This window comes from Rana temporaria, chromosome 10 (genome assembly GCF_905171775.1).
Source record: "Rana temporaria chromosome 10, aRanTem1.1, whole genome shotgun sequence".
In the NCBI taxonomy this organism is placed as follows: Eukaryota; Metazoa; Chordata; class Amphibia; order Anura; family Ranidae; genus Rana; species Rana temporaria.
Genome location: NC_053498.1, coordinates 11376311 through 11394670, shown reverse-complemented (window position 1 = coordinate 11394670; position 18360 = coordinate 11376311). Strand labels below are relative to the sequence as shown.

General features: G+C 46.4%; 1 protein-coding gene across 1 annotated transcript; it reads left to right on the top strand.

The window, feature by feature from the left end:
* Window positions 1-5667: 5667 nt before the first annotated feature.
* LOC120915984 (phospholipase A2 inhibitor and Ly6/PLAUR domain-containing protein-like) lies at window positions 5668-13755 on the top strand (the record flags this gene model as incomplete). The annotated part of the gene is given in 4 exon segments (XM_040326826.1): window positions 5668-5784; window positions 6584-6733; window positions 9520-9660; window positions 13466-13755. Coding segments are annotated over 4 exon segments (611 nt in total), but the record flags the coding sequence as incomplete, so codon positions are not given.
* Window positions 13756-18360: the final 4605 nt, after the last annotated feature.

The following is an 18360-nucleotide window of genomic DNA, read 5'->3' as shown; positions in this document are numbered from 1 at the left end:
AGCCGCCGAGGGACCCCAGAAGACACAGATCCGGGTCACTGTGCAAAACGATCTGCACAGTGGAGGTTAGTATAACATGTATGTTTTTATTTTTTTTAAATTGTACCTTTAGTGTTCCTTTAAGTGCAAATGTGCGCCAGACCCACAAACAGATATGCGCCTAAAACCAGGCTACACCCGCCAACGTAGCTTGCGCCGGCGTAGGGTGGGCGCACATTTAGGCTGGGTGTATGGTGCCGCTCCCATGGATTAATCATTCAAACATGCAAATAAGGGAAATACGGCGATTCACGAACCTGCGTGCGCCCGATGCAGGCTACGCAAGGTGCACGTAAGTTGTACGTTAGGCTGGGTGCATTGGTGCCTGTGGGAGGAATGGTGTGCCATCATTGGGGCCTGCCCTTTGTGCACAGCACCGCTCTCAGAGAGCTTAGTGGTGTTGTGGAAATTTTTATTCTATGGAATATGTGGACATTTTCTTCTAGGATGTGTGTTTTATAGATTGTCATCTGTCTCCCTGTCTCTGATTTAATCAAGGAGTGCTCTAGCAGAGCGCACTTGGGTTGAATCTGGACCAGCAGTAATCCATTAGTATGAAAACCTTCTCATGAGCTTGGAGACATGTTCTCTGTGTTTGTGGTCACTTGTAGGTATCAAGCGTAATGCGCTGGGCTTCTTGCCTTCAAATAGCTATGCACATTAGAGAAGCAAAGTCCACATAACGAGAGAAACATATTAAATCTCTCTTGTGGCTACGCTATCACTTTTTGGATACATATCTGCTTTTATAAGAGGACATTGATATCTGCCTTGTTGGTATACTCATACCGTATATTAACAGCAGTAGCAATGTCCCCGCAGATCTTTAGAAAACTGTAAGTAGAATGATCTTGCTAGATACTGGTTATTTGGAGCAGTATTGAATGGGCTCCATGCTGACCAAGATGGTGGATGAGACATGTGCACTTCTCCCCTTTACTGTTGTCATTTCCTGTGTTGTCATTTCCTGTTTTGTCACTTCCTGTGTTGTAATTTCGCATGGAGGAAGCGATTGGCTGTTGGGGTGATGACTTCCTGTCTGTCATTCCTTTTGTTGCCCATGAATAAAAAGCAACAACGCACTCACACCCCCGCTCCCCCTGCACGGTGCTCCAAGCAAAGACGCTCCCCCTGCACGGTGCTACATGCAACGACGCTCTTTCTGCACAGTGTGCCTGTTAGCACGTGGGTTAGCACCCTCTTGAGGCCAAAAGCCATATTACCATCCTAAATTTCCTATCAATGGCTCCTGTCCCAGCAGCAACTTCAGACATTTCAGGAGTGGCAGTGCAGAACACTTGACTCCCCCACCAGCTCTTAACGAAGCTCAGTCTCATGGTGAAAACCACCACGCAGACTAGGAAGGGAGCCATAACATTACATGCATAAGGCCCTGCAATAGCTTAGTTCCAAGCCAGGTCCCTGGGATCAGCCCTGTGCCACTGAGGACAAAATATTGGTAACTAGGGTGACCACGTGTCCCGGATTGCCCGGGACAGTCCCGCATTTTGTAGGTCTGTCCCGGGTACCTTCATTCCAGGACAATACAGTGTCCCGGAATGAAACTGACACAGCCACCCCCCGGGCCAATCTGATGCCCCCAAAAAAGGCCGCCACATCACCGCTTTACTCACTGATAGTACTTGTCCTGGCCGGGAATGCCTGGAGGAGCACAATCCCCGCCCCCTGCTTATGATTGGAGAAATGATAAATCCCGCCTCTTGTGTCTAATCACTGTATTGTGATTCGTTACAGCATAAGCTGATTTTTGGGAAAGGGGGGTGTCCCTGAATGGTAGTTTGGAAATGTGGTCACCCTATGGGTCACCAACCAGGGTGGTGCATCCCACCATTCGGACCACCCTACCACCGGGACCTCCATCTCCCAGCCATCATCGCTCCCATTCTCAAGCTGGCTCCTCCACTTTCCAGTACCTTTACTTACTCGGCATCCAAAAGCATTGAAGCACAACATTCTCACTGTTTTTGGCAATGATCAGGCCAGGTATAGCAGTTCAACCATTGAATCATTTCTTTACACTCCAATAACAGAAGTTCCAGTAACATTTCTTCACTGTATGGCGAAATAACAGAACATCCGTATGTTGAAATGACATCAATGCAGAAAATCCTCGCAATACTTCCTTGAATAGACGCTGTGGTGTGCATACCTTCCCTGAATAGAGACAGCCTCTGCCATTGCGAAACAGTCCTTGATCATAGTCCTTTTTAGAGGGTCCCGTTGTGAGGTGAATCCAATGAGTCTTGTGACTGCATTGTTCTGATTGTGTGTCCAGCCCCGACCCAGTGACTGAATAGACCTGTCTCCCTCCTGTATTTATCGCTCTCTCATACCTCCCGACTGTCCCTGATTTGGAGCAATGTCCCTCTGTCTCTCATTCTCCTCATTTGTCCCTCATTTTGGTCTGATCTATATAGTTGTGTATATAGAATGCACTTTTTATCTATCAAAAAGTGTTTCCCAGCGCTAAACTTTCATCTGATTTCTAAATTGCTGCATTTGTAAATTCTAAAAGCCAAAATAAAGGAATAGTAGTGGTAAAAAAAGCACTTGGGGGTTTAACCAATCTTATTTTTTTTGTACAAGTCTCCTTTAAGGGGGCGTGACAAGGGGGTGTGTCCTATGCCTGCATACTTTTGCTGATAGGTGTCCCTCATTCCCATCTCAGAAAGTTGGGAGGTGTGCTCTCTGCTAGACAGAAGGAAGTCACCCATACAGGAGAAGGCCCACCACAGTATTATAATTATGTCTAAGGCCTGAATCACACTAGTGCGTTGCGTTTTGGAGCTCCGTTGTCTTTGCGAATTTCTCTATAAGGTGTTCTGCAGATCAACTGCGTTTTTAGCTGCAGATCAGGTGCGAATTTGGAGACCTGGGAGAGGGGAGGGGGGAAGTATATTGAACTGAATGAGACAAATACTGAAGAGAAAAGAACACATCTGCGAATTCAGCTGCGTACCCATAGAAGATAATGGGACTGAATTCGCACCTGAGCCGCACCGCAAGACATAAAAAACGCACACGGTTTGGAGGCAATGCGTAGTGCGGATGCATCGCACATATGTGAACCAGCTTCATTGAAAACAATGTATTTTGAAATGTCCTGCGAATTAGATGCGGTTTAAGCCGCACTCAATTCGCATAGGTGTGAACCTGGCCTCAACCTTCTGCCTACACTCCCATCAAAGATACTGGCCCTGCACAGTGCTCCATTCAATGACCCCCTCCTCTGTATAGTACTCCAATCAATGTACAATACTCCCTTTGCACAGTGCTTAATCAACAACACTTCCTCTCTGCACAGTACTCCAATCAATGACCCAATAATCCCCCTGCACAGTACTCCAATCAATGACCCAATATTCCCCCTGCACAGTACTCCAAACAATGATCCAATACTCCCCCTGCACAGTACTCCAATCAATGACCCAATACTCCCCCTGCACAGTACTCCAATCAATGACCCAATACTCCCCCTGCACAGTACTCCAATCAATGACCCAATACTCCCCCTGCACAGTACTCCAATCAATGACCCAATACTCCCCCTGCACAGTACTCCAATCGATGACCCAATAGTCCCTCTGCACAGTACTCCAATCGATGACCCAATAGTCCCTCTGCACAGTACTCCAATCGATGACCCAATAGTCCCTCTGCACAGTACTCCAATCAATAACCCAATACTCCCCCCCCCCCCCCCCCCTCCACAATAACCCACTACTCCAATCAATAACCCAATACTACACCCCCCCCCCCGCACAATAACCCAATACCCCCCCCCTGCACATTACTCCAATCAATGACCCAAATCTCCCCCCTGCACAGTAACCCAATACCCCCCTGCATAGTACTCCAATCTATAAACCCAATACTCCCCCCCCCCCCCCCCCTGTACAAATTAAAGCGCCCTGTGGTTGCACGCAGAAGCGCATACATAAGTCACACCCGCGTATGTAAACAGTGTTCAAACCACACGTGAGGTATCGCCGCGACTGTAAGAGCGAGAGCCATAATTCTAGCAAAAGACCTCCTCTGTAACTCTAAACTGGTAACCTGTAGAAAGTTTTAAATGTCGCCTATGGAGATTTTCAAGTGCCAAAGTTTGTCGCCATTCCACGAGCGGGCACAATTTTTAAACATGACATGTTGGGTATCAATGTATGTGTTTTTTATATAAAAAAAATAAAATAAAATTGTGTTTTGTAAAATACGGTGTGACATAAAGTATTGTAACAACCAACATTTTATTCTCTATGGTGTCTGGAGAAAAAATATATATTTTGGGGGTTCTAAGTAGGGTTGTCCCGATACCACTTTTTTAGGACCGAGTACAAGTACCGATACTTTTTTTCATGTACTCGCCAATACCGATACTTTTTTTAAATGTCATGTGACAGTTTTCAAACCACAATACAGACTAAGGATATTTTCTTTAGAATTATGAAGAACTCTAACTCAAGACATTATAAAAGAATACAAATGAGTAAAAATGAATAAAAATGTTTTGTTTGCTTGTCACGCAGTAGTAAAAAACTCAAAGAATTTTCATAGAACATGTTGATAAATACAAAAAAAGTATTCTATTCAGGCATCGGGAGCATTTGCGCGAGTACAAGTACTCCCGCAAATACTCGGTATCGGTCCCGATACCGATACTAGTATCGGTATCTGGACAACCCTAGTTCTAAGTAATTTTCTAGCAAAAAAAAAATTATTTTAACTTGTAAACACCAATAGCTGGATTCACGTAGATGTGCCTAACTTTAGGCGGGTGTAGCGCATCTCATATATATGCTACGCCGCCGTAAGTTAGAGAGGCAAGTGCTGTATTCACAAAGCACTTGCGTCCTAAGTTACGGCGGCGTAGTGTAAATGTTCCGGCGTAAGCGCGCCGAATTCAAATTGTGAAGAGGTGGCTGTGTTTTATGTAAATGAAGCATGACCCCACGTAAATGACGTTTTTAACGAACGGCGCATGCTCCAAATTACGCCGCAAAGACTCATTGCTTTCGACGTGTACGTAAATTACGGCCAGCCCCATTCACGGACGACTTGCGCAAACGACCTAAACATTTTAAAATTCGCCGCGGTTTCGACGTCCATACTTAACATTGGCTGCGCCATCTTTTTGGTCGATAATCTTTACGCCTGAGAACGCCTTACGTAAACGGTGTATCATTATTGCGACGGGCAAGCGTACATTCGTAAATAGGCGTATCTCGCTGATTTACGCATTCTAGGCGTAAATCGGCGTACACGCCCCTAGCGGCCAGTGTAAACACAGCTGAGATGCACCGGCGGTCGTATCTTGGCTACATTTAAGCGTATCTCATTTGTAGAATACACTTAAATATACGACGGCGCAGATTCGGAGTTACGACGGTGTATCTACTGATACACCGTTGTATCTCTACGTGAATCTGGCTACAAGTGTAAAAAAATAGGCCTGGTTCTTAACTGGCTAATATACACTCCCCTCCCCCTGCACAGTGCTCCAATCAGTGACATTCCCCCTGCGCAGTGCTCCAATCAACAACACTAAGTAGCGCAATTTACATGACGAATGTACTGTATATACTAATGTTTGTTATTTATGCTCCACAGGCCACGCCCTTTCATGTAAAGTCTGTATGGCGTCATTCTCCACATGGTGTGATGGTGCCAGTGTGGTCTGTCCTGCAGGACAGGTGTGTGTCTCGGCGTACACCCTCACAACCGTGGGTAAGTTCCAAAGATCACCGATCGGTCAGTTACCTTATCAGCGTCGGACAAATTAAGCTGTTCCTTGTGCAATGCCATGAATGAGGTCACGTTAATTCGTTGAATCTGAACTCCAGGATGAGCAAATCTTGTCCAAATATCAGAGTCCCGAGTATTCTTTCCTTGAATCTTTGTGTATTTCTCCCAAATTTGCCTTTTCTAGCACCCCATAGTGCCCGGGGCAGCTGTCCCTCCTGCCCACCCCTTGTCCTGGCCCTGGCACCTACAGATGGGATGTCAAACAGCCACAGATCAAGGAACCTCTAGAAGAGTCCAAGGTTCCATGAAATCCTGGCTGAGAGTGGGTGTAATATACAGACCTGACACCTACATAAAAGAAGAGTTCTGTACTAGAGGGGGGGGGGGTGGGTCAGCAAGACCAGATCAGCAGCCAATGCTGACACTTTAGCCTACGTTCAGTTACCTCAACTCTGAATTACTGTTATTTTAATTATGTGACTATAAAAAAAAATTGATAATCAATCTCTCTTTCTCTCTCTCTCTTTCTCTTTCTCTCTCTTTCTCTCTCTTTCTCTCTCTCTCTCTCTCTCTCTCTCTCTCTCTCTCTCTCTCTCTCTCTCTCTCTCTCTCTCTCTCTCTCTCTCTCTCTCTCTCTCTCTCTCTCTCTCTCTCTCTCTCTCTCTCTCTCTCTCTCTCTCTCTCTCTCTCTCTCTCTCTCTCTCTCTCTCTCTCTCTCTCTCTCTCTCTCTCTCTCTCTCTCTCTCTCTCTATATTTTTTTTTTTTTTTTTATTATTATAGACGGTTCTAAAGTGAGTGAAGAATTTTCCAGGGCATGTGGCCCTACAAGCCAGTGTAACACACCGGGCAGTGTCGCCATACCCAGGGGCAAGATAAAGAGGAACACAAGCTGTTGCTTCACAGAGAACTGCTTTCCGCCAACACCCTCATGTAAGTCTTACCATGTTCCCTTGGGAGAGTCTAAAGATACTTCATGGCGCCAAACCATTTTCTAAGGTCCTAAAAGGCAGAGGCCCAGATTCAAGAAGCAATTGCGCCCGTGTAACCATGAGTTACACGGCGCAATTGCTTACTTGCTCCGGTGTAACGAGTGCTCCTGATTCAGGAACCTCGTTACACCGGCTGCAGCCTAAAATCTGCACGGCATAAGGCTCTTATGCCTCGCAGATTTTAGGCTGCATTCTTGCGGGGGCCGCTAGGGGGCGCTCCCATTGTGTATCAGCGTGTAGTATGCAAATTGCATACTACCACTGATTCACAATCTTGCGCAGGCCCCGCGCAAGCCAGGTACGGAGTTTCCGTACGGCTACTTTAGCGCAAGGCTGCCCTTTCTAATGGCAGGGGCAGCCTGTGCTAAAGTATAGCCGGCCTTCCCGCGTCGCGACGTTCAAATGTTATGTCGATGCCATTCACGTTCACTTTGAAGCAAATGACGTCCTTGCGACGTCATTTGCCGCAATGCATGTCGGGAAAGTTTCCCGACGGAGCATGCGCTGTACGCTCGGCGCGGGAGCCCGGCGGGATCATTTAACTTGCGCGCGCTTACGCCGGGCAAATTTGCCGGCGCGCCCTCGCAGTTCACGGAGCTACTGCTCCGTGAATCGAGGGCAGCGCAAAATATTTGCGGGGGCGCAGGGCAAAATCGTTGCCCTGCTCCCCCGCAAATATAGAGCAAGCTATGCTGAATCTGAGCCAGAGGGAACACGGGAGGTATTTCAGAAAACTACACTGCATTTTGGCCACTAGATGGCGATGAAGATATAGGATTAAATCTAATAACCACTTCAGCCCTGGAGTGTTTGGCTGCCCAAAGACCGGGCCATTTTTTTGCGATTCGGCACTGCGTCGCTTTAACTGACAATTGCGCGGTCGTGTGACAGGGCACCCAAACAAAATTTACATTTTTTATTTTTTTTCACACAAATGGAGCTTTCTTTTGGTGGTATTTGATCACCTCTGGTTTTAATTTTTTGTGCTACAAACAAAAAAAGAGCGACAATTTTGGGAAAAAAAAAGCAATGGGCCGGATTCGGATACAATGGTGTATCTGTCCGGCCGGCGTAACGTATCTTAGATACGTTACGCCGCCGTAACTTTGGGCGCAAGTTCCGTATTCAGAAAGAACTTGCGCCCTAAGTTAAGGCGGCGTAACGTATGTTGGCCGGCGTAAGCCCGCTTAATTCAAATGGGGATGTGTTTTATTTAAATTTGGCATGACCCCGCGTATTTTACGTTTTTTTTTTTAACGGCGCCGTCCGTGAAAACATCCCAGTGGGCATGCTCGAAAATCCGCCGCAAAACGCCATTGCTTTCGACGTGGACGTAAATTACGTCCAGCCGTATTCGCGAACGACTTACGCAAATGACGTAAAAATTTCAAAACTCGGCGCGGGAGCGACGGCCATAGTTAACATAGGATACACCGCACATACCCCTCATATAGCAGGGGTAACTTTACGTCGGAAAAAGACAAACGCAAACAACGTAAAAAAAAAGCGTCGGGCGGTCGTTCGTTTCTGAATCTATGTAAATAGTAATTTAAATATCCCTTGCATAAACAAACGGAAGCGCCACCTAGCGGCCAGCCTGATAATGCAGCCTAAGATACAACGGTGTAAGACACTTACACCTGTCGGATCTTAGGGATATCTATGCGTAACTGATTCTATGAATCAGGCGCATAGATACGACCGAGCGCACTCAGGGATACGCCGTTGTAGCTCTTTCTGAATCTGGCCCAATATTTTTTTTTTTTTTTTTTTGCTATAATAAATATCCCCCAAAAATATTTTTTTTCCTCAGTTTAGGCCAATATGTATTCTTCTACATATTTTTGGTAAACAAAAAATTGCAATAAGCGTTAATTGATTGGTTTGTGCAAAAGTTATTGCGTCTATAACATAGGGGATCATTTTATGTCACTTTTTGTGACTGTGACATTATGGCCGACACTTGACGCTATTTTGGGACCATTGTCATTTATACAGCGATCAGTGCAAAAATGTCGGACAACGCTGTATGCAAACGCGCGCGACAAAACGCCGGAAAAACGATACGCTCAGGTGTGAATGGGGCCTTAAGCCTGAACAGGGCCGTTTGAAGGAATTTGGGGGCCCCAAGCAAAATGGGGGGGGCCCCCAAGTACCCCCCCCCCGCATGCAAAGCCTACGTTGGCGATACACAATGTTATTTCTGTTCGTTCCTCCCCTTCTTCCCTGTAGGCCGCCACTGTAGCGTGGCCGAGCTCCTCTTCCCCCTGCCTCTTCCCCAGTCCCCTATCAGACAGTGCACTTCCTGTCAGTCCGGCCGGGAACAGGAAACTGAATATCCTGTACCACGCGCGGTACCCGGCCGGACTGACAGGACTCAAGGTGGAAGGAAGAGGAGCTCGGCTACATCCTGGGAAGGGGAAGTTGGGGGCCCCAGGCCAGCTCGGGGCCCCAAGCAATTGTTTGTTTTGCCTGTCCTGTAGTGACGGGCCTGAGCCTGAAAAGGGGCCAGACACCTAAATAGGGGGGGCTGTCGGCAGCAACCATAGATTCATGCAATGGCAATTGGAGTGGTGCCAGGAGAGGGGGGGTGGCGGCGCTCCTGCGCCCTTTATGGACGAACCGCCGCTGGTTATTGACATATATATATATATATATATATATCTATATATATCAATTTTTTGTAATGCAGATCATGTCTCATAGAATTCTGCCTTAATTTTCCAGTGCCTGAAGATAACTCTGAACTGAATGGAGTGACCTGTTCCACTTGTATATCTCCGGATTCCGATTGGTGTCACACTGAGGAGACCATGAGATGTACCGGCAATGAAAATATGTGTGTTCTGGAATCTTCCCATCAGTATGGTAATCATAGTTGTATATTATATGCATACAGTGTGTGTATATATAACTTGTAGGCTCAACTGGTATTACCAGTGATAAACCATGCATGAGGCATGGACAGTCCAAGCAGGTCTTGTACAGAAAGTCCATAATATGAAGCAAAAAAAACCTTTACCTGCCCAAGCCAGAAATTAAGTTCAGGTCAGTTCCTGACCAACAGGGTACCTCTAAGCCAGGGGTCCTCAAACTTTTTAAACAGGGTGCCGGTACACTGTCCCTCAGACCGTTAGAGGGCCGGACTATAAAAAAAACTATGAACAAATCCCTATGCTCACGATCATTTCAACCCCCCCCCTTCACCATCATTGCAAGCCCCCCCTCACAATCATTTAATTGCAAACCGATCATGACCATTGCAAGTCCCCCCCACCTCACCATCATCAGCCCCTCATTGCATGCCCCCCCTCACCATCATTGTAAGCCCCCCCCCCCCCATCATCATTACATCTTTATCAGCCCCTCATTGCAACCCCCCTCACCCCACCATCGCAAGCCCCTCATTGCAAGACCCCCCCCCCCTCATCATCAGCCCCTCATTGCAACCCCCCTCACCAACGCAAGACCCTCATTGCAAGCCCCCCCCCCTCATCATCAGCCCCTCATTGCAACCCCCCTCACCAACGCAAGACCCTCATTGCAAGCCCCCCCCCCTCATCATCAGCCCCTCATTGCAACCCCCCTCACCAACGCAAGACCCTCATTGCAAGCCCCCCACCCACCATCATCATTACATCTTTATCAGCCCCTCATTGCAACCCCCCTCACCCCACCATTGCAAGCCCCTCATTGCAAGCCCCCCCTCATCATCAGCCCCTCATTGCAACCCCCCTCACCAACAAAAGACCCTCATTGCAAGCCCCCCCCCCCCCACCATCATCATTACATCTTTATCAGCCCCTCATTGCAACCCCCCTCACCATCGCAAGCCCCCCTTATCTCACCATCGTAAGCCCCTCAAAGCCTTACTGTGCCAAACTGCTGCTGTGTCACGGTCCCGCTGTGTCACGAATCTCACAGTGTTAACAGTTCGGGTGCGCTGTGATAAAAGTCCCGCCCTCCTCCTCCTAGACCTCACATCACAGCGTGCCTGAACAGCGTGCCCGAACTGTGAGCTCCGTGACACAGCGGGACCGCTGTGTTACAACCTGCCGTTCATGTCAGGGTGGGGTGGGCTGGTTAAATATCCTCCGCGGGCCGCATTTGGCCCGCGGGCCGTAGTTTGAGGACCCCTACTCTAAGGCCTCGTACACACGATAGGTTAACCAGAGGACAACAGTCTGAAGGACCGTTGTCATAGGTTAACCGATGAAGCTGACTGATGGTCCGTCGTGCCTACACACCATCAGTTAAAAAACCGATCGTGTCAGAACGCGGCGACGTAAAACACAATGACGTGCTGAAAAAAAACGAAGTTCAATGCTTCCAAGCATGCGTCGACTTGATTCTGAGCATGCGTGGATTTTTAACCAAGTTGACATTTTTTTTTTTTATCCGAAGGTTAAATAACCTATGGGGCCCACACACGATCGGTTTGGACCGATGAAACCGGTCCTTCAGACCGTTGGCCTCTGTTTAACCTATCGTGTGTACAAGGCCTAATGATCTCCCCAAAAAAATCAGGTACCGTATATGCCGGCGTATAAGACGACCCCCTAATTTTCCAGCTAAAATGTTGGCTTTGGGATATACTCACCATATAGGACGACCCCCTCACTGTGCCATCTATACATGCCTCACTGTGCCATCTATACATGCCTCACTGTGCCATCTATACATGCCTCACTGTGCCATTCCATTCCCTGCCTTGACGATCTCCCTACCTTCTCCTGTTTGCAGAGTATGTCAGATGGCGGCCATCTATTATTCAAAAGCCGCGCCTCCTCCTCAGGCAGTTCCGTGATCGACTCTGTTCAGTGTTCCGCCTATCACGGATGCCTTCTCATCCTCGGCCTCAGACGAGAGGACATCCGTGATAGGCGGAACACTGAACAGAGGCTCTGCTGGGAAAATTAGTGTTCCGCCTATCACGGAACAGTCAGAGGAGGAGGCGCGGCTTTTGAATAATGGATGCCCGCCGTCTGACAACGGGTACCCGGCGTATAAGACGACCCCCGACTTTTGGGGCATGATTTTAGATGCAAAAAGTCGTCTTATACACCGGAAAATACGGTAGGTCTTTCACCCTTTAGTGTTCTGTCGGTAGTCAGCTTTTCGCTCAGTGGTAGGCTCTCACAGCAGAAAGCCCTGAGCATCAACCCGCTTAAATATGTATTGTCTCATTATTATTGTCTGTGCACAGCTAACAATAATGAGGTCTGGCTACCAGGAAAGATGTAGACCTAGGCATGGAGCTTCTGAGAAATTTTTTTTTTTTATTTTATTTTTTTCTCACCAGTCACAGACCCTGGAGCCCCTTACCATTTGTATTATAAAAAAGTACCATCTCTTCCAAGAAACAAACACATAGCTCTTTTAGTGTTCTGTCAGCAGTCAGCCTTTTCGCCCAACAGTGGGGTCTCGCAGCAAAAAGAGTCCTGAGCATCAAGCCGCTTATGCCTTGTACACACAAGCGGAATTTCCGACAAAGTCAGATGGAAGTTTTTTTATCGGATATTCCGTCCGTGTGTATGCCCCATCTGACTTTTTCCGTCGGAAATTCTGACGGAATTGGAAAACATGTTTTCAATTTTTCCGATGGGGGGGGGGGGAGGGGCATTTCTGTGCGTCTGGATGCAATTGCACGGTGCTCGGAAGCCATAGAACTTAATTTTCTCGGCTCAACGCAGTGTTTTACGTCACCGCGTTCTTGACGGTCGGATTTTAGTGTGCCCGTGTGTGTGCAAGACAGCTTGAGCGGAACTCCGTGTGTACAGGGCATTAAATGTATTAAGCCCTCTGCACAGTTGACTTAGGCCTCGTACACACGACGGAACATGTCCGCTGAAACATGTTCTGTCGTGTGTACGGCCGACCGGACAATTTTCCGGCGGATCGGACAGGTTTCCAGCGGACAAATGTTTCTTAGCATGCTAAGAAACATGTCCGCTGGAAGCCTGTCCGTTGGACATGTTCGGTCGTCTGTACGACTTACCGGACATGTCCGCTCGGCCGAAAGCCCTCGCATGCGTCGAAGTGATTCGACGCATGCGTGGAAGCATTGACCTTCCAGGGTCGCGCACGTTGCCATGTCATCGGCTCGGCCACGTCACCGCGTATCCTGTCCGCGCAGATTTCTGTTTGATGGTGTGTACAACCATCAGACAGAAATCTCCGAGCGGACATGTCCGATGAAAACGGTCCGCGGACCGTTTTCATCGGACATGTCCCCTCGTGTGTACGAGGCCTTACAGGAGAGTCAGGACGCTCTCTACGTTGCAGATAGAGAAAGGAGCTGTGTGTTAGTGAGCATCCTGACTCTCCTGTAGCCCAAGGGAGGGGGGCGAGCACGACACTCCACACCAGGGAGAAAGCCTCGCATTACTGTGTGGAGTTACAGACAGAAGAACAGGAAGTGAGGATTTCTCAGAAGAAATAAGGACATTTAAAAGCAAAATGGAAGGATGAGGTAAGTGAAGGAGGACTGCACTAAGGTAAAGGAAGATATTTAGGAAAAAAAACTGTACCTTTACAACCCCTTGGTTAATTTAGTACAGGGACCTATCTGGACGTAAAATGACGATATAATCTTTTTATGGTGATCGGTTCTTTTTTAAATGGGATATATGAACTGCTTTGACTCAACTGGATTTTTTTTTCTCTGGAATAGAACCCTTAGAACAACTGACGGCTATACGCGGATGTGCCACGCAAAGTATCTGCGATATTGGAACGCAGGAGGTGGCGTACGGGTTCCTTAACATGACCATGAAGATCAAATGTTCCAGTGCAAGTTCCCCTCTGTACAGCCCTCTCCTCCCCTCCTTCACTCTTACTGTGGCTTCCATCCTAGCGGTGCTATCATTGTGGTGATGGGACGCGGCAATACGAGCACCGGAAACACGACGACGTTGAAAATTTATGAATTTCATGCAGATATTAAAAAGATTGGTGAATTAATTATTTTTTTTATTTTTATTTAATCGCAACTAGGGGACGTACCTGAGTGTAAGGTATCAGCTTCCTGTAATCCTCTGTCGGGGGTCTCCATACTTTCTAAACAAAGGGCCGGTTTACCGTCCTTCAGACTATAGGAGGGCCGGATCGATGGCCAGCGGGAGCGGAATTTTTTTTGGCATCAGTGAGAGTAAACCTCTCCACATTTGGTATTCGATTGGGAGGAATAGTGCCCAGGGGCGGACTGATCATTGAGTCTGAGGGCCCCATGCCACTAGGGGGCCCCATCAGGGTTGCCAGGCTCAGTAAAACCAGGGACAGTATGTAAAAAAATGTTTTTACATCTGTCCCTGAAATGTCAAAAACCGACATGCTTTTGATGTGAAAATCCCGAGATTTTAGCTGCCCCGCCTCTGCACTGCCTCCTGGCTTGGTGACCATCTGTAAGCCCGGGTGCCCCATAATCTGCTATTGCCCGGGGGCCCCATGAGTTGTCAGTCCGCCCCTGATAGTGCCCCATCTTTGGTAATCTAGGGAGTAATTGTGCTCCCATTATTGGTGTCAGTAGAAGAAATGGGGCTCCATTGTTGGTGTTGGATGTCAGAATAGTGTCTCATATCAGTGGGTGGATTAGAGTCCCAAGGGCCGGATAAAGGCAAGGAAAGGGCCGCCTCCGCCCCCGGGCCCCAGTTTGGAGACCCCCTGCTCTATGTAGTAGAACAAAACTGAAAGAACAGAGACTGGAGCAACAACAGCTGTGTTTGTCGTATTTGTGGGATGATTTCAGAACAAGCAACCGGGAGGAGAGAGCGGAGTGATGACCTCATCCGTCTCCTGCTGCTCCTTCACCGACCAGTCAGGCTGGAGGCTGGAAGATGACTTGGCTATATTGCTTAACTGCAGTAGAAAGTCAGGTCGCCAGGGTGGCAGAGCTGTGTAAATCTCAGGATTGTATGAGCAGAAACTCAAATCCTTTGTCAGCCTATGTGATAATATACCCGCAGGGACATTTTTGGTGTCAACTTGCAATGCGCCAAATGAATGGGACTGGGAAACCTGCACTCCGTGCCAAAAGTAACCTGAGCTGTGCTTCGGACCTTTCTAGTAATCTTCTCCCCACCGAGACTGATCACTGAGAACTTTTCTATATGCCTGACAATGGGGGCCGCCATCAGGGGGGTACAGGCAGTACACCTTTTCTCGTCAGCGCCCCCCTCGATTTTGCGGTGGCCCCCCTCTTCTCAATTGCAGCAGCCCCCCCCCCCCCCCAGCTCTCTGCTCCAGGGGGCCCATGCCTAAAGATGTGTAAGGCTCCCAATAGCGGCCCTGCTACCAGTTCATTATTTGGCTGAATTTTAAACTGATTTAGGGTTTGCTGGAAAAATATATTTTTTTTTTCATATAATGTGACTTCTATTGGTGAGATCTCTGTGCTGAATTCACTTGTCTGCACACCACCTGTGCCCATTATGAGGGGTTCTCACCATCCCTGTTCCGAGTTATTGGGTCTCCATACCTGCTGTGCCTATTATGAAGGGTTCCCACCATCCCTGTGCTGTGCTGAGTTCCTGGATCTGAACATCTGCTGTGCCCATTATGAGGGGTTCTTGCCACCTCCTATGCTGAGTTCCCAGGTCTGTACACCTGCTGTGCCCATTATGAGGGGTTTCCACCATCCCTGTCCTGAGTCCCCCGGGTCAGCACACCTGATCTGCCCATTATGAGGGGTTCACCCCATCCTTGTGCTGTCTTACTGGGTCTGCATTTTTAGGGTGATATTGGGTATACTGTAGTATACCCAATATCACCCTAAAAAAAAAAAAAAAAAAATTGTCTGGAGTTGGCTTTAACCACTTTAATGACCATGGCAGTGCAATGCTGTACCCAAATAAAATTGATATCTTTTTATTTTTTCCACAAATGGAGCTTTTGGGGGGGGTGGTATTTAATCACCTCTGCGATTTGTGTTTTTTTTTTTTTTTTTTCGTCCTAAACAAGAACAGACCGAAAATTGAATAAAAAACAATATTATTAGTTGTAGTTTTCAGATAAGGAAGCTGCCATCTTGGCCTCTGCTTATTCTTCAACTGCCATGGTGCTGCACATGTGATCAGTTAGGACACCAGACATTGGATGGTTTGACAGTTGGGTTTAGACTAGAGCACAACCAATGTGACAGTTAGAATTCCTGGCATGCCAGGAATGTAACTTTTTTTTTTTTTTTTTTTTTTTTTTTTTTTTTTTTACGGTTAAATCAATTGATTTACTTCCGCTTTAAATTGATGGGTTTAATTCCTCCTTTAATCCTTCTCTTATCTGTTTAAAAACGAATACAACAAAATAAAAATTGCTATGCATACAGTTTAAGAGGTTTAAAATTCTATATTGTCTAATAATATGAACATGTCTATAAATAAACCCTTTTTTTGCACTAAATCTTGTGTTTGTGTCCTTAATCCACAGTCCTATAAATAAAGGTCCACTTTGATGGGACATGTTAGAACCTGGATGGCATAACTTGTTCTAAATGAAATCACATGTAAGGGTTCCTTCAGACCTGCGGCGGCCATTGCAGCCCCTTTGGATCGTGATCTGACTTGGATCGCTTTTCATAGAGTGGTATAAGGGTGGCTGCCAGACATTATTTTTTTTTTTTTTTTATGCAAGCCAATTTAGGATTTTGAAAGGGAATATTGAGCTGCAACTGCAAGCCTAGTGTTTTGGATCAAGGTTGCAGCACAGTATTTCCATTCATTGAATGGGTTGCATTTGGTAATGGTACCGCCTGCCAGTTGTGACATGGGGGGTATACAGGTAGTTGTTGCCTTGAATGGAAGCCTTGGCATGTGTACAACCCCATCTAGCCACCATTGCAGCTTAAGAGGGGTGGTTGGGGCTCAGGGCCGTCTTTAATGTTGATTGGACCCTGGGCAAAAAATTGTCTTGCTCTCCACCTGCTCTGAGACATACAATAAATATCAGCTAGACTTAAAATGAGTTTACTGTATCAGATCAGGCAGTGATTGTGATTGGTTGCCAGAGGTTACAGCATATCATTACCACTTACTGACTGGTTGCTAGAGGTTACGGCCAGGGCCGCCATCAGGGGGGTACAGGCAGTACACCTGTAAGGGGCCCGGATGGCAACCCCCTATTTTATTTTATTTTTATTTTTTTATTTTTTCCAGGGCCCAGGATGGCAACCCACTTTTTTTTTTTTTTTTTATACATATATTTTTTTTATTAAAGGTCCCATATGATAACCCCATTTATTTATTTATATATATATATTTATATATATATATATATATATATATATATATATATATATATAAATTATATGGGGTTATCATCTGGGCCCTTTAAAAAAAAAAATATATATGTATAAAAAAAAAAGTGGGTTGCCATCCTGGGCCCTGGGAAAAAAAAATATAATATATATATATATATATATATATATATATATATATATATATATATATAGGCCCTGGATGGCTACCCCCCAGGTTTTTTTTATAATAAAAAAAAATATATATATATATATATATATATATATATATATATATATATATATTATATAATTTTATATTTTTTTTTTTTTTTTGTAAGGGGCACAGAGGTCCCCAGGGCAACCCCCCCCCCAATTCGTGGCACCCCAAGGGGCCCCATAATGCGCGATAGCGGCACTGGTTACGGCTCACTGATTAGTTGAGGTTACAGCACATGATTTCTTGATTGGTTGCTCACTGATCGGTTGCTAGAGGTTACAGCACATCATCTCTTCACTGCAGAGGGGCATGATATACATAGAAATGCCGCCTTTTATTTACATAGAAATGCCGCCGGCTTCAGCTACTTGCATATTAATCCTGGCGCTATTTACATACGGATGTATTAAAGACGGTCCTGGTTGGGGCGCTGCATCCCAACTGCCTATTTCTACCCCCCCCCCCGTGTTTTGGTAAGTGATTTAAACATTCTAGAAAAATCTTTTTTTTTTTTTTTTCCCCAAAATGGCTTTTAGACCAATATCACTTCTGCAAGTTCTAAAAATCTAGGAGGCCCACACCATAGGCCATTTATTTTGTGATTTATGTAATATTTAAATAATTATAGAGCCCCGTAGCTCGCGCATAGAAGCAAACACGCATGTAAGTCCCGCCCACATATGTAAACGCCATTCAAACCACACATGTGAGTTATCGATGTGTGCGTTACAGCGCAAGCAAAAATTCTAACACTAGACCTCCTCTGTAACTTTAACCCAGGGGTCTCCAAACTGCGGCCCTGGGGCCGGATGTGGCCCTTTGCTTGCCTTAATGCGGCCCTTGGGGCATTATTCCATCCAATTTAAATGGGGCATAATTCTTGTTGCTGACACCAATGTGACACTATTCCTCCAACTGACACCAATTCTTTCCATTAACGCCAACAATGGGGCACTAGTCCTCCCACTGACACCAAAGATATGGAATTATTTACTCCCATTGGACATTTTTTTACTCCCAATGGCCCTAGTCTGCCCCCCCTAAAGTCTATAGGACCGTAAACTGGCCCTTTGTTTAGAAAGTTTGGAGACCCCTGCTTTAACCGATGGAGATTTTTAAG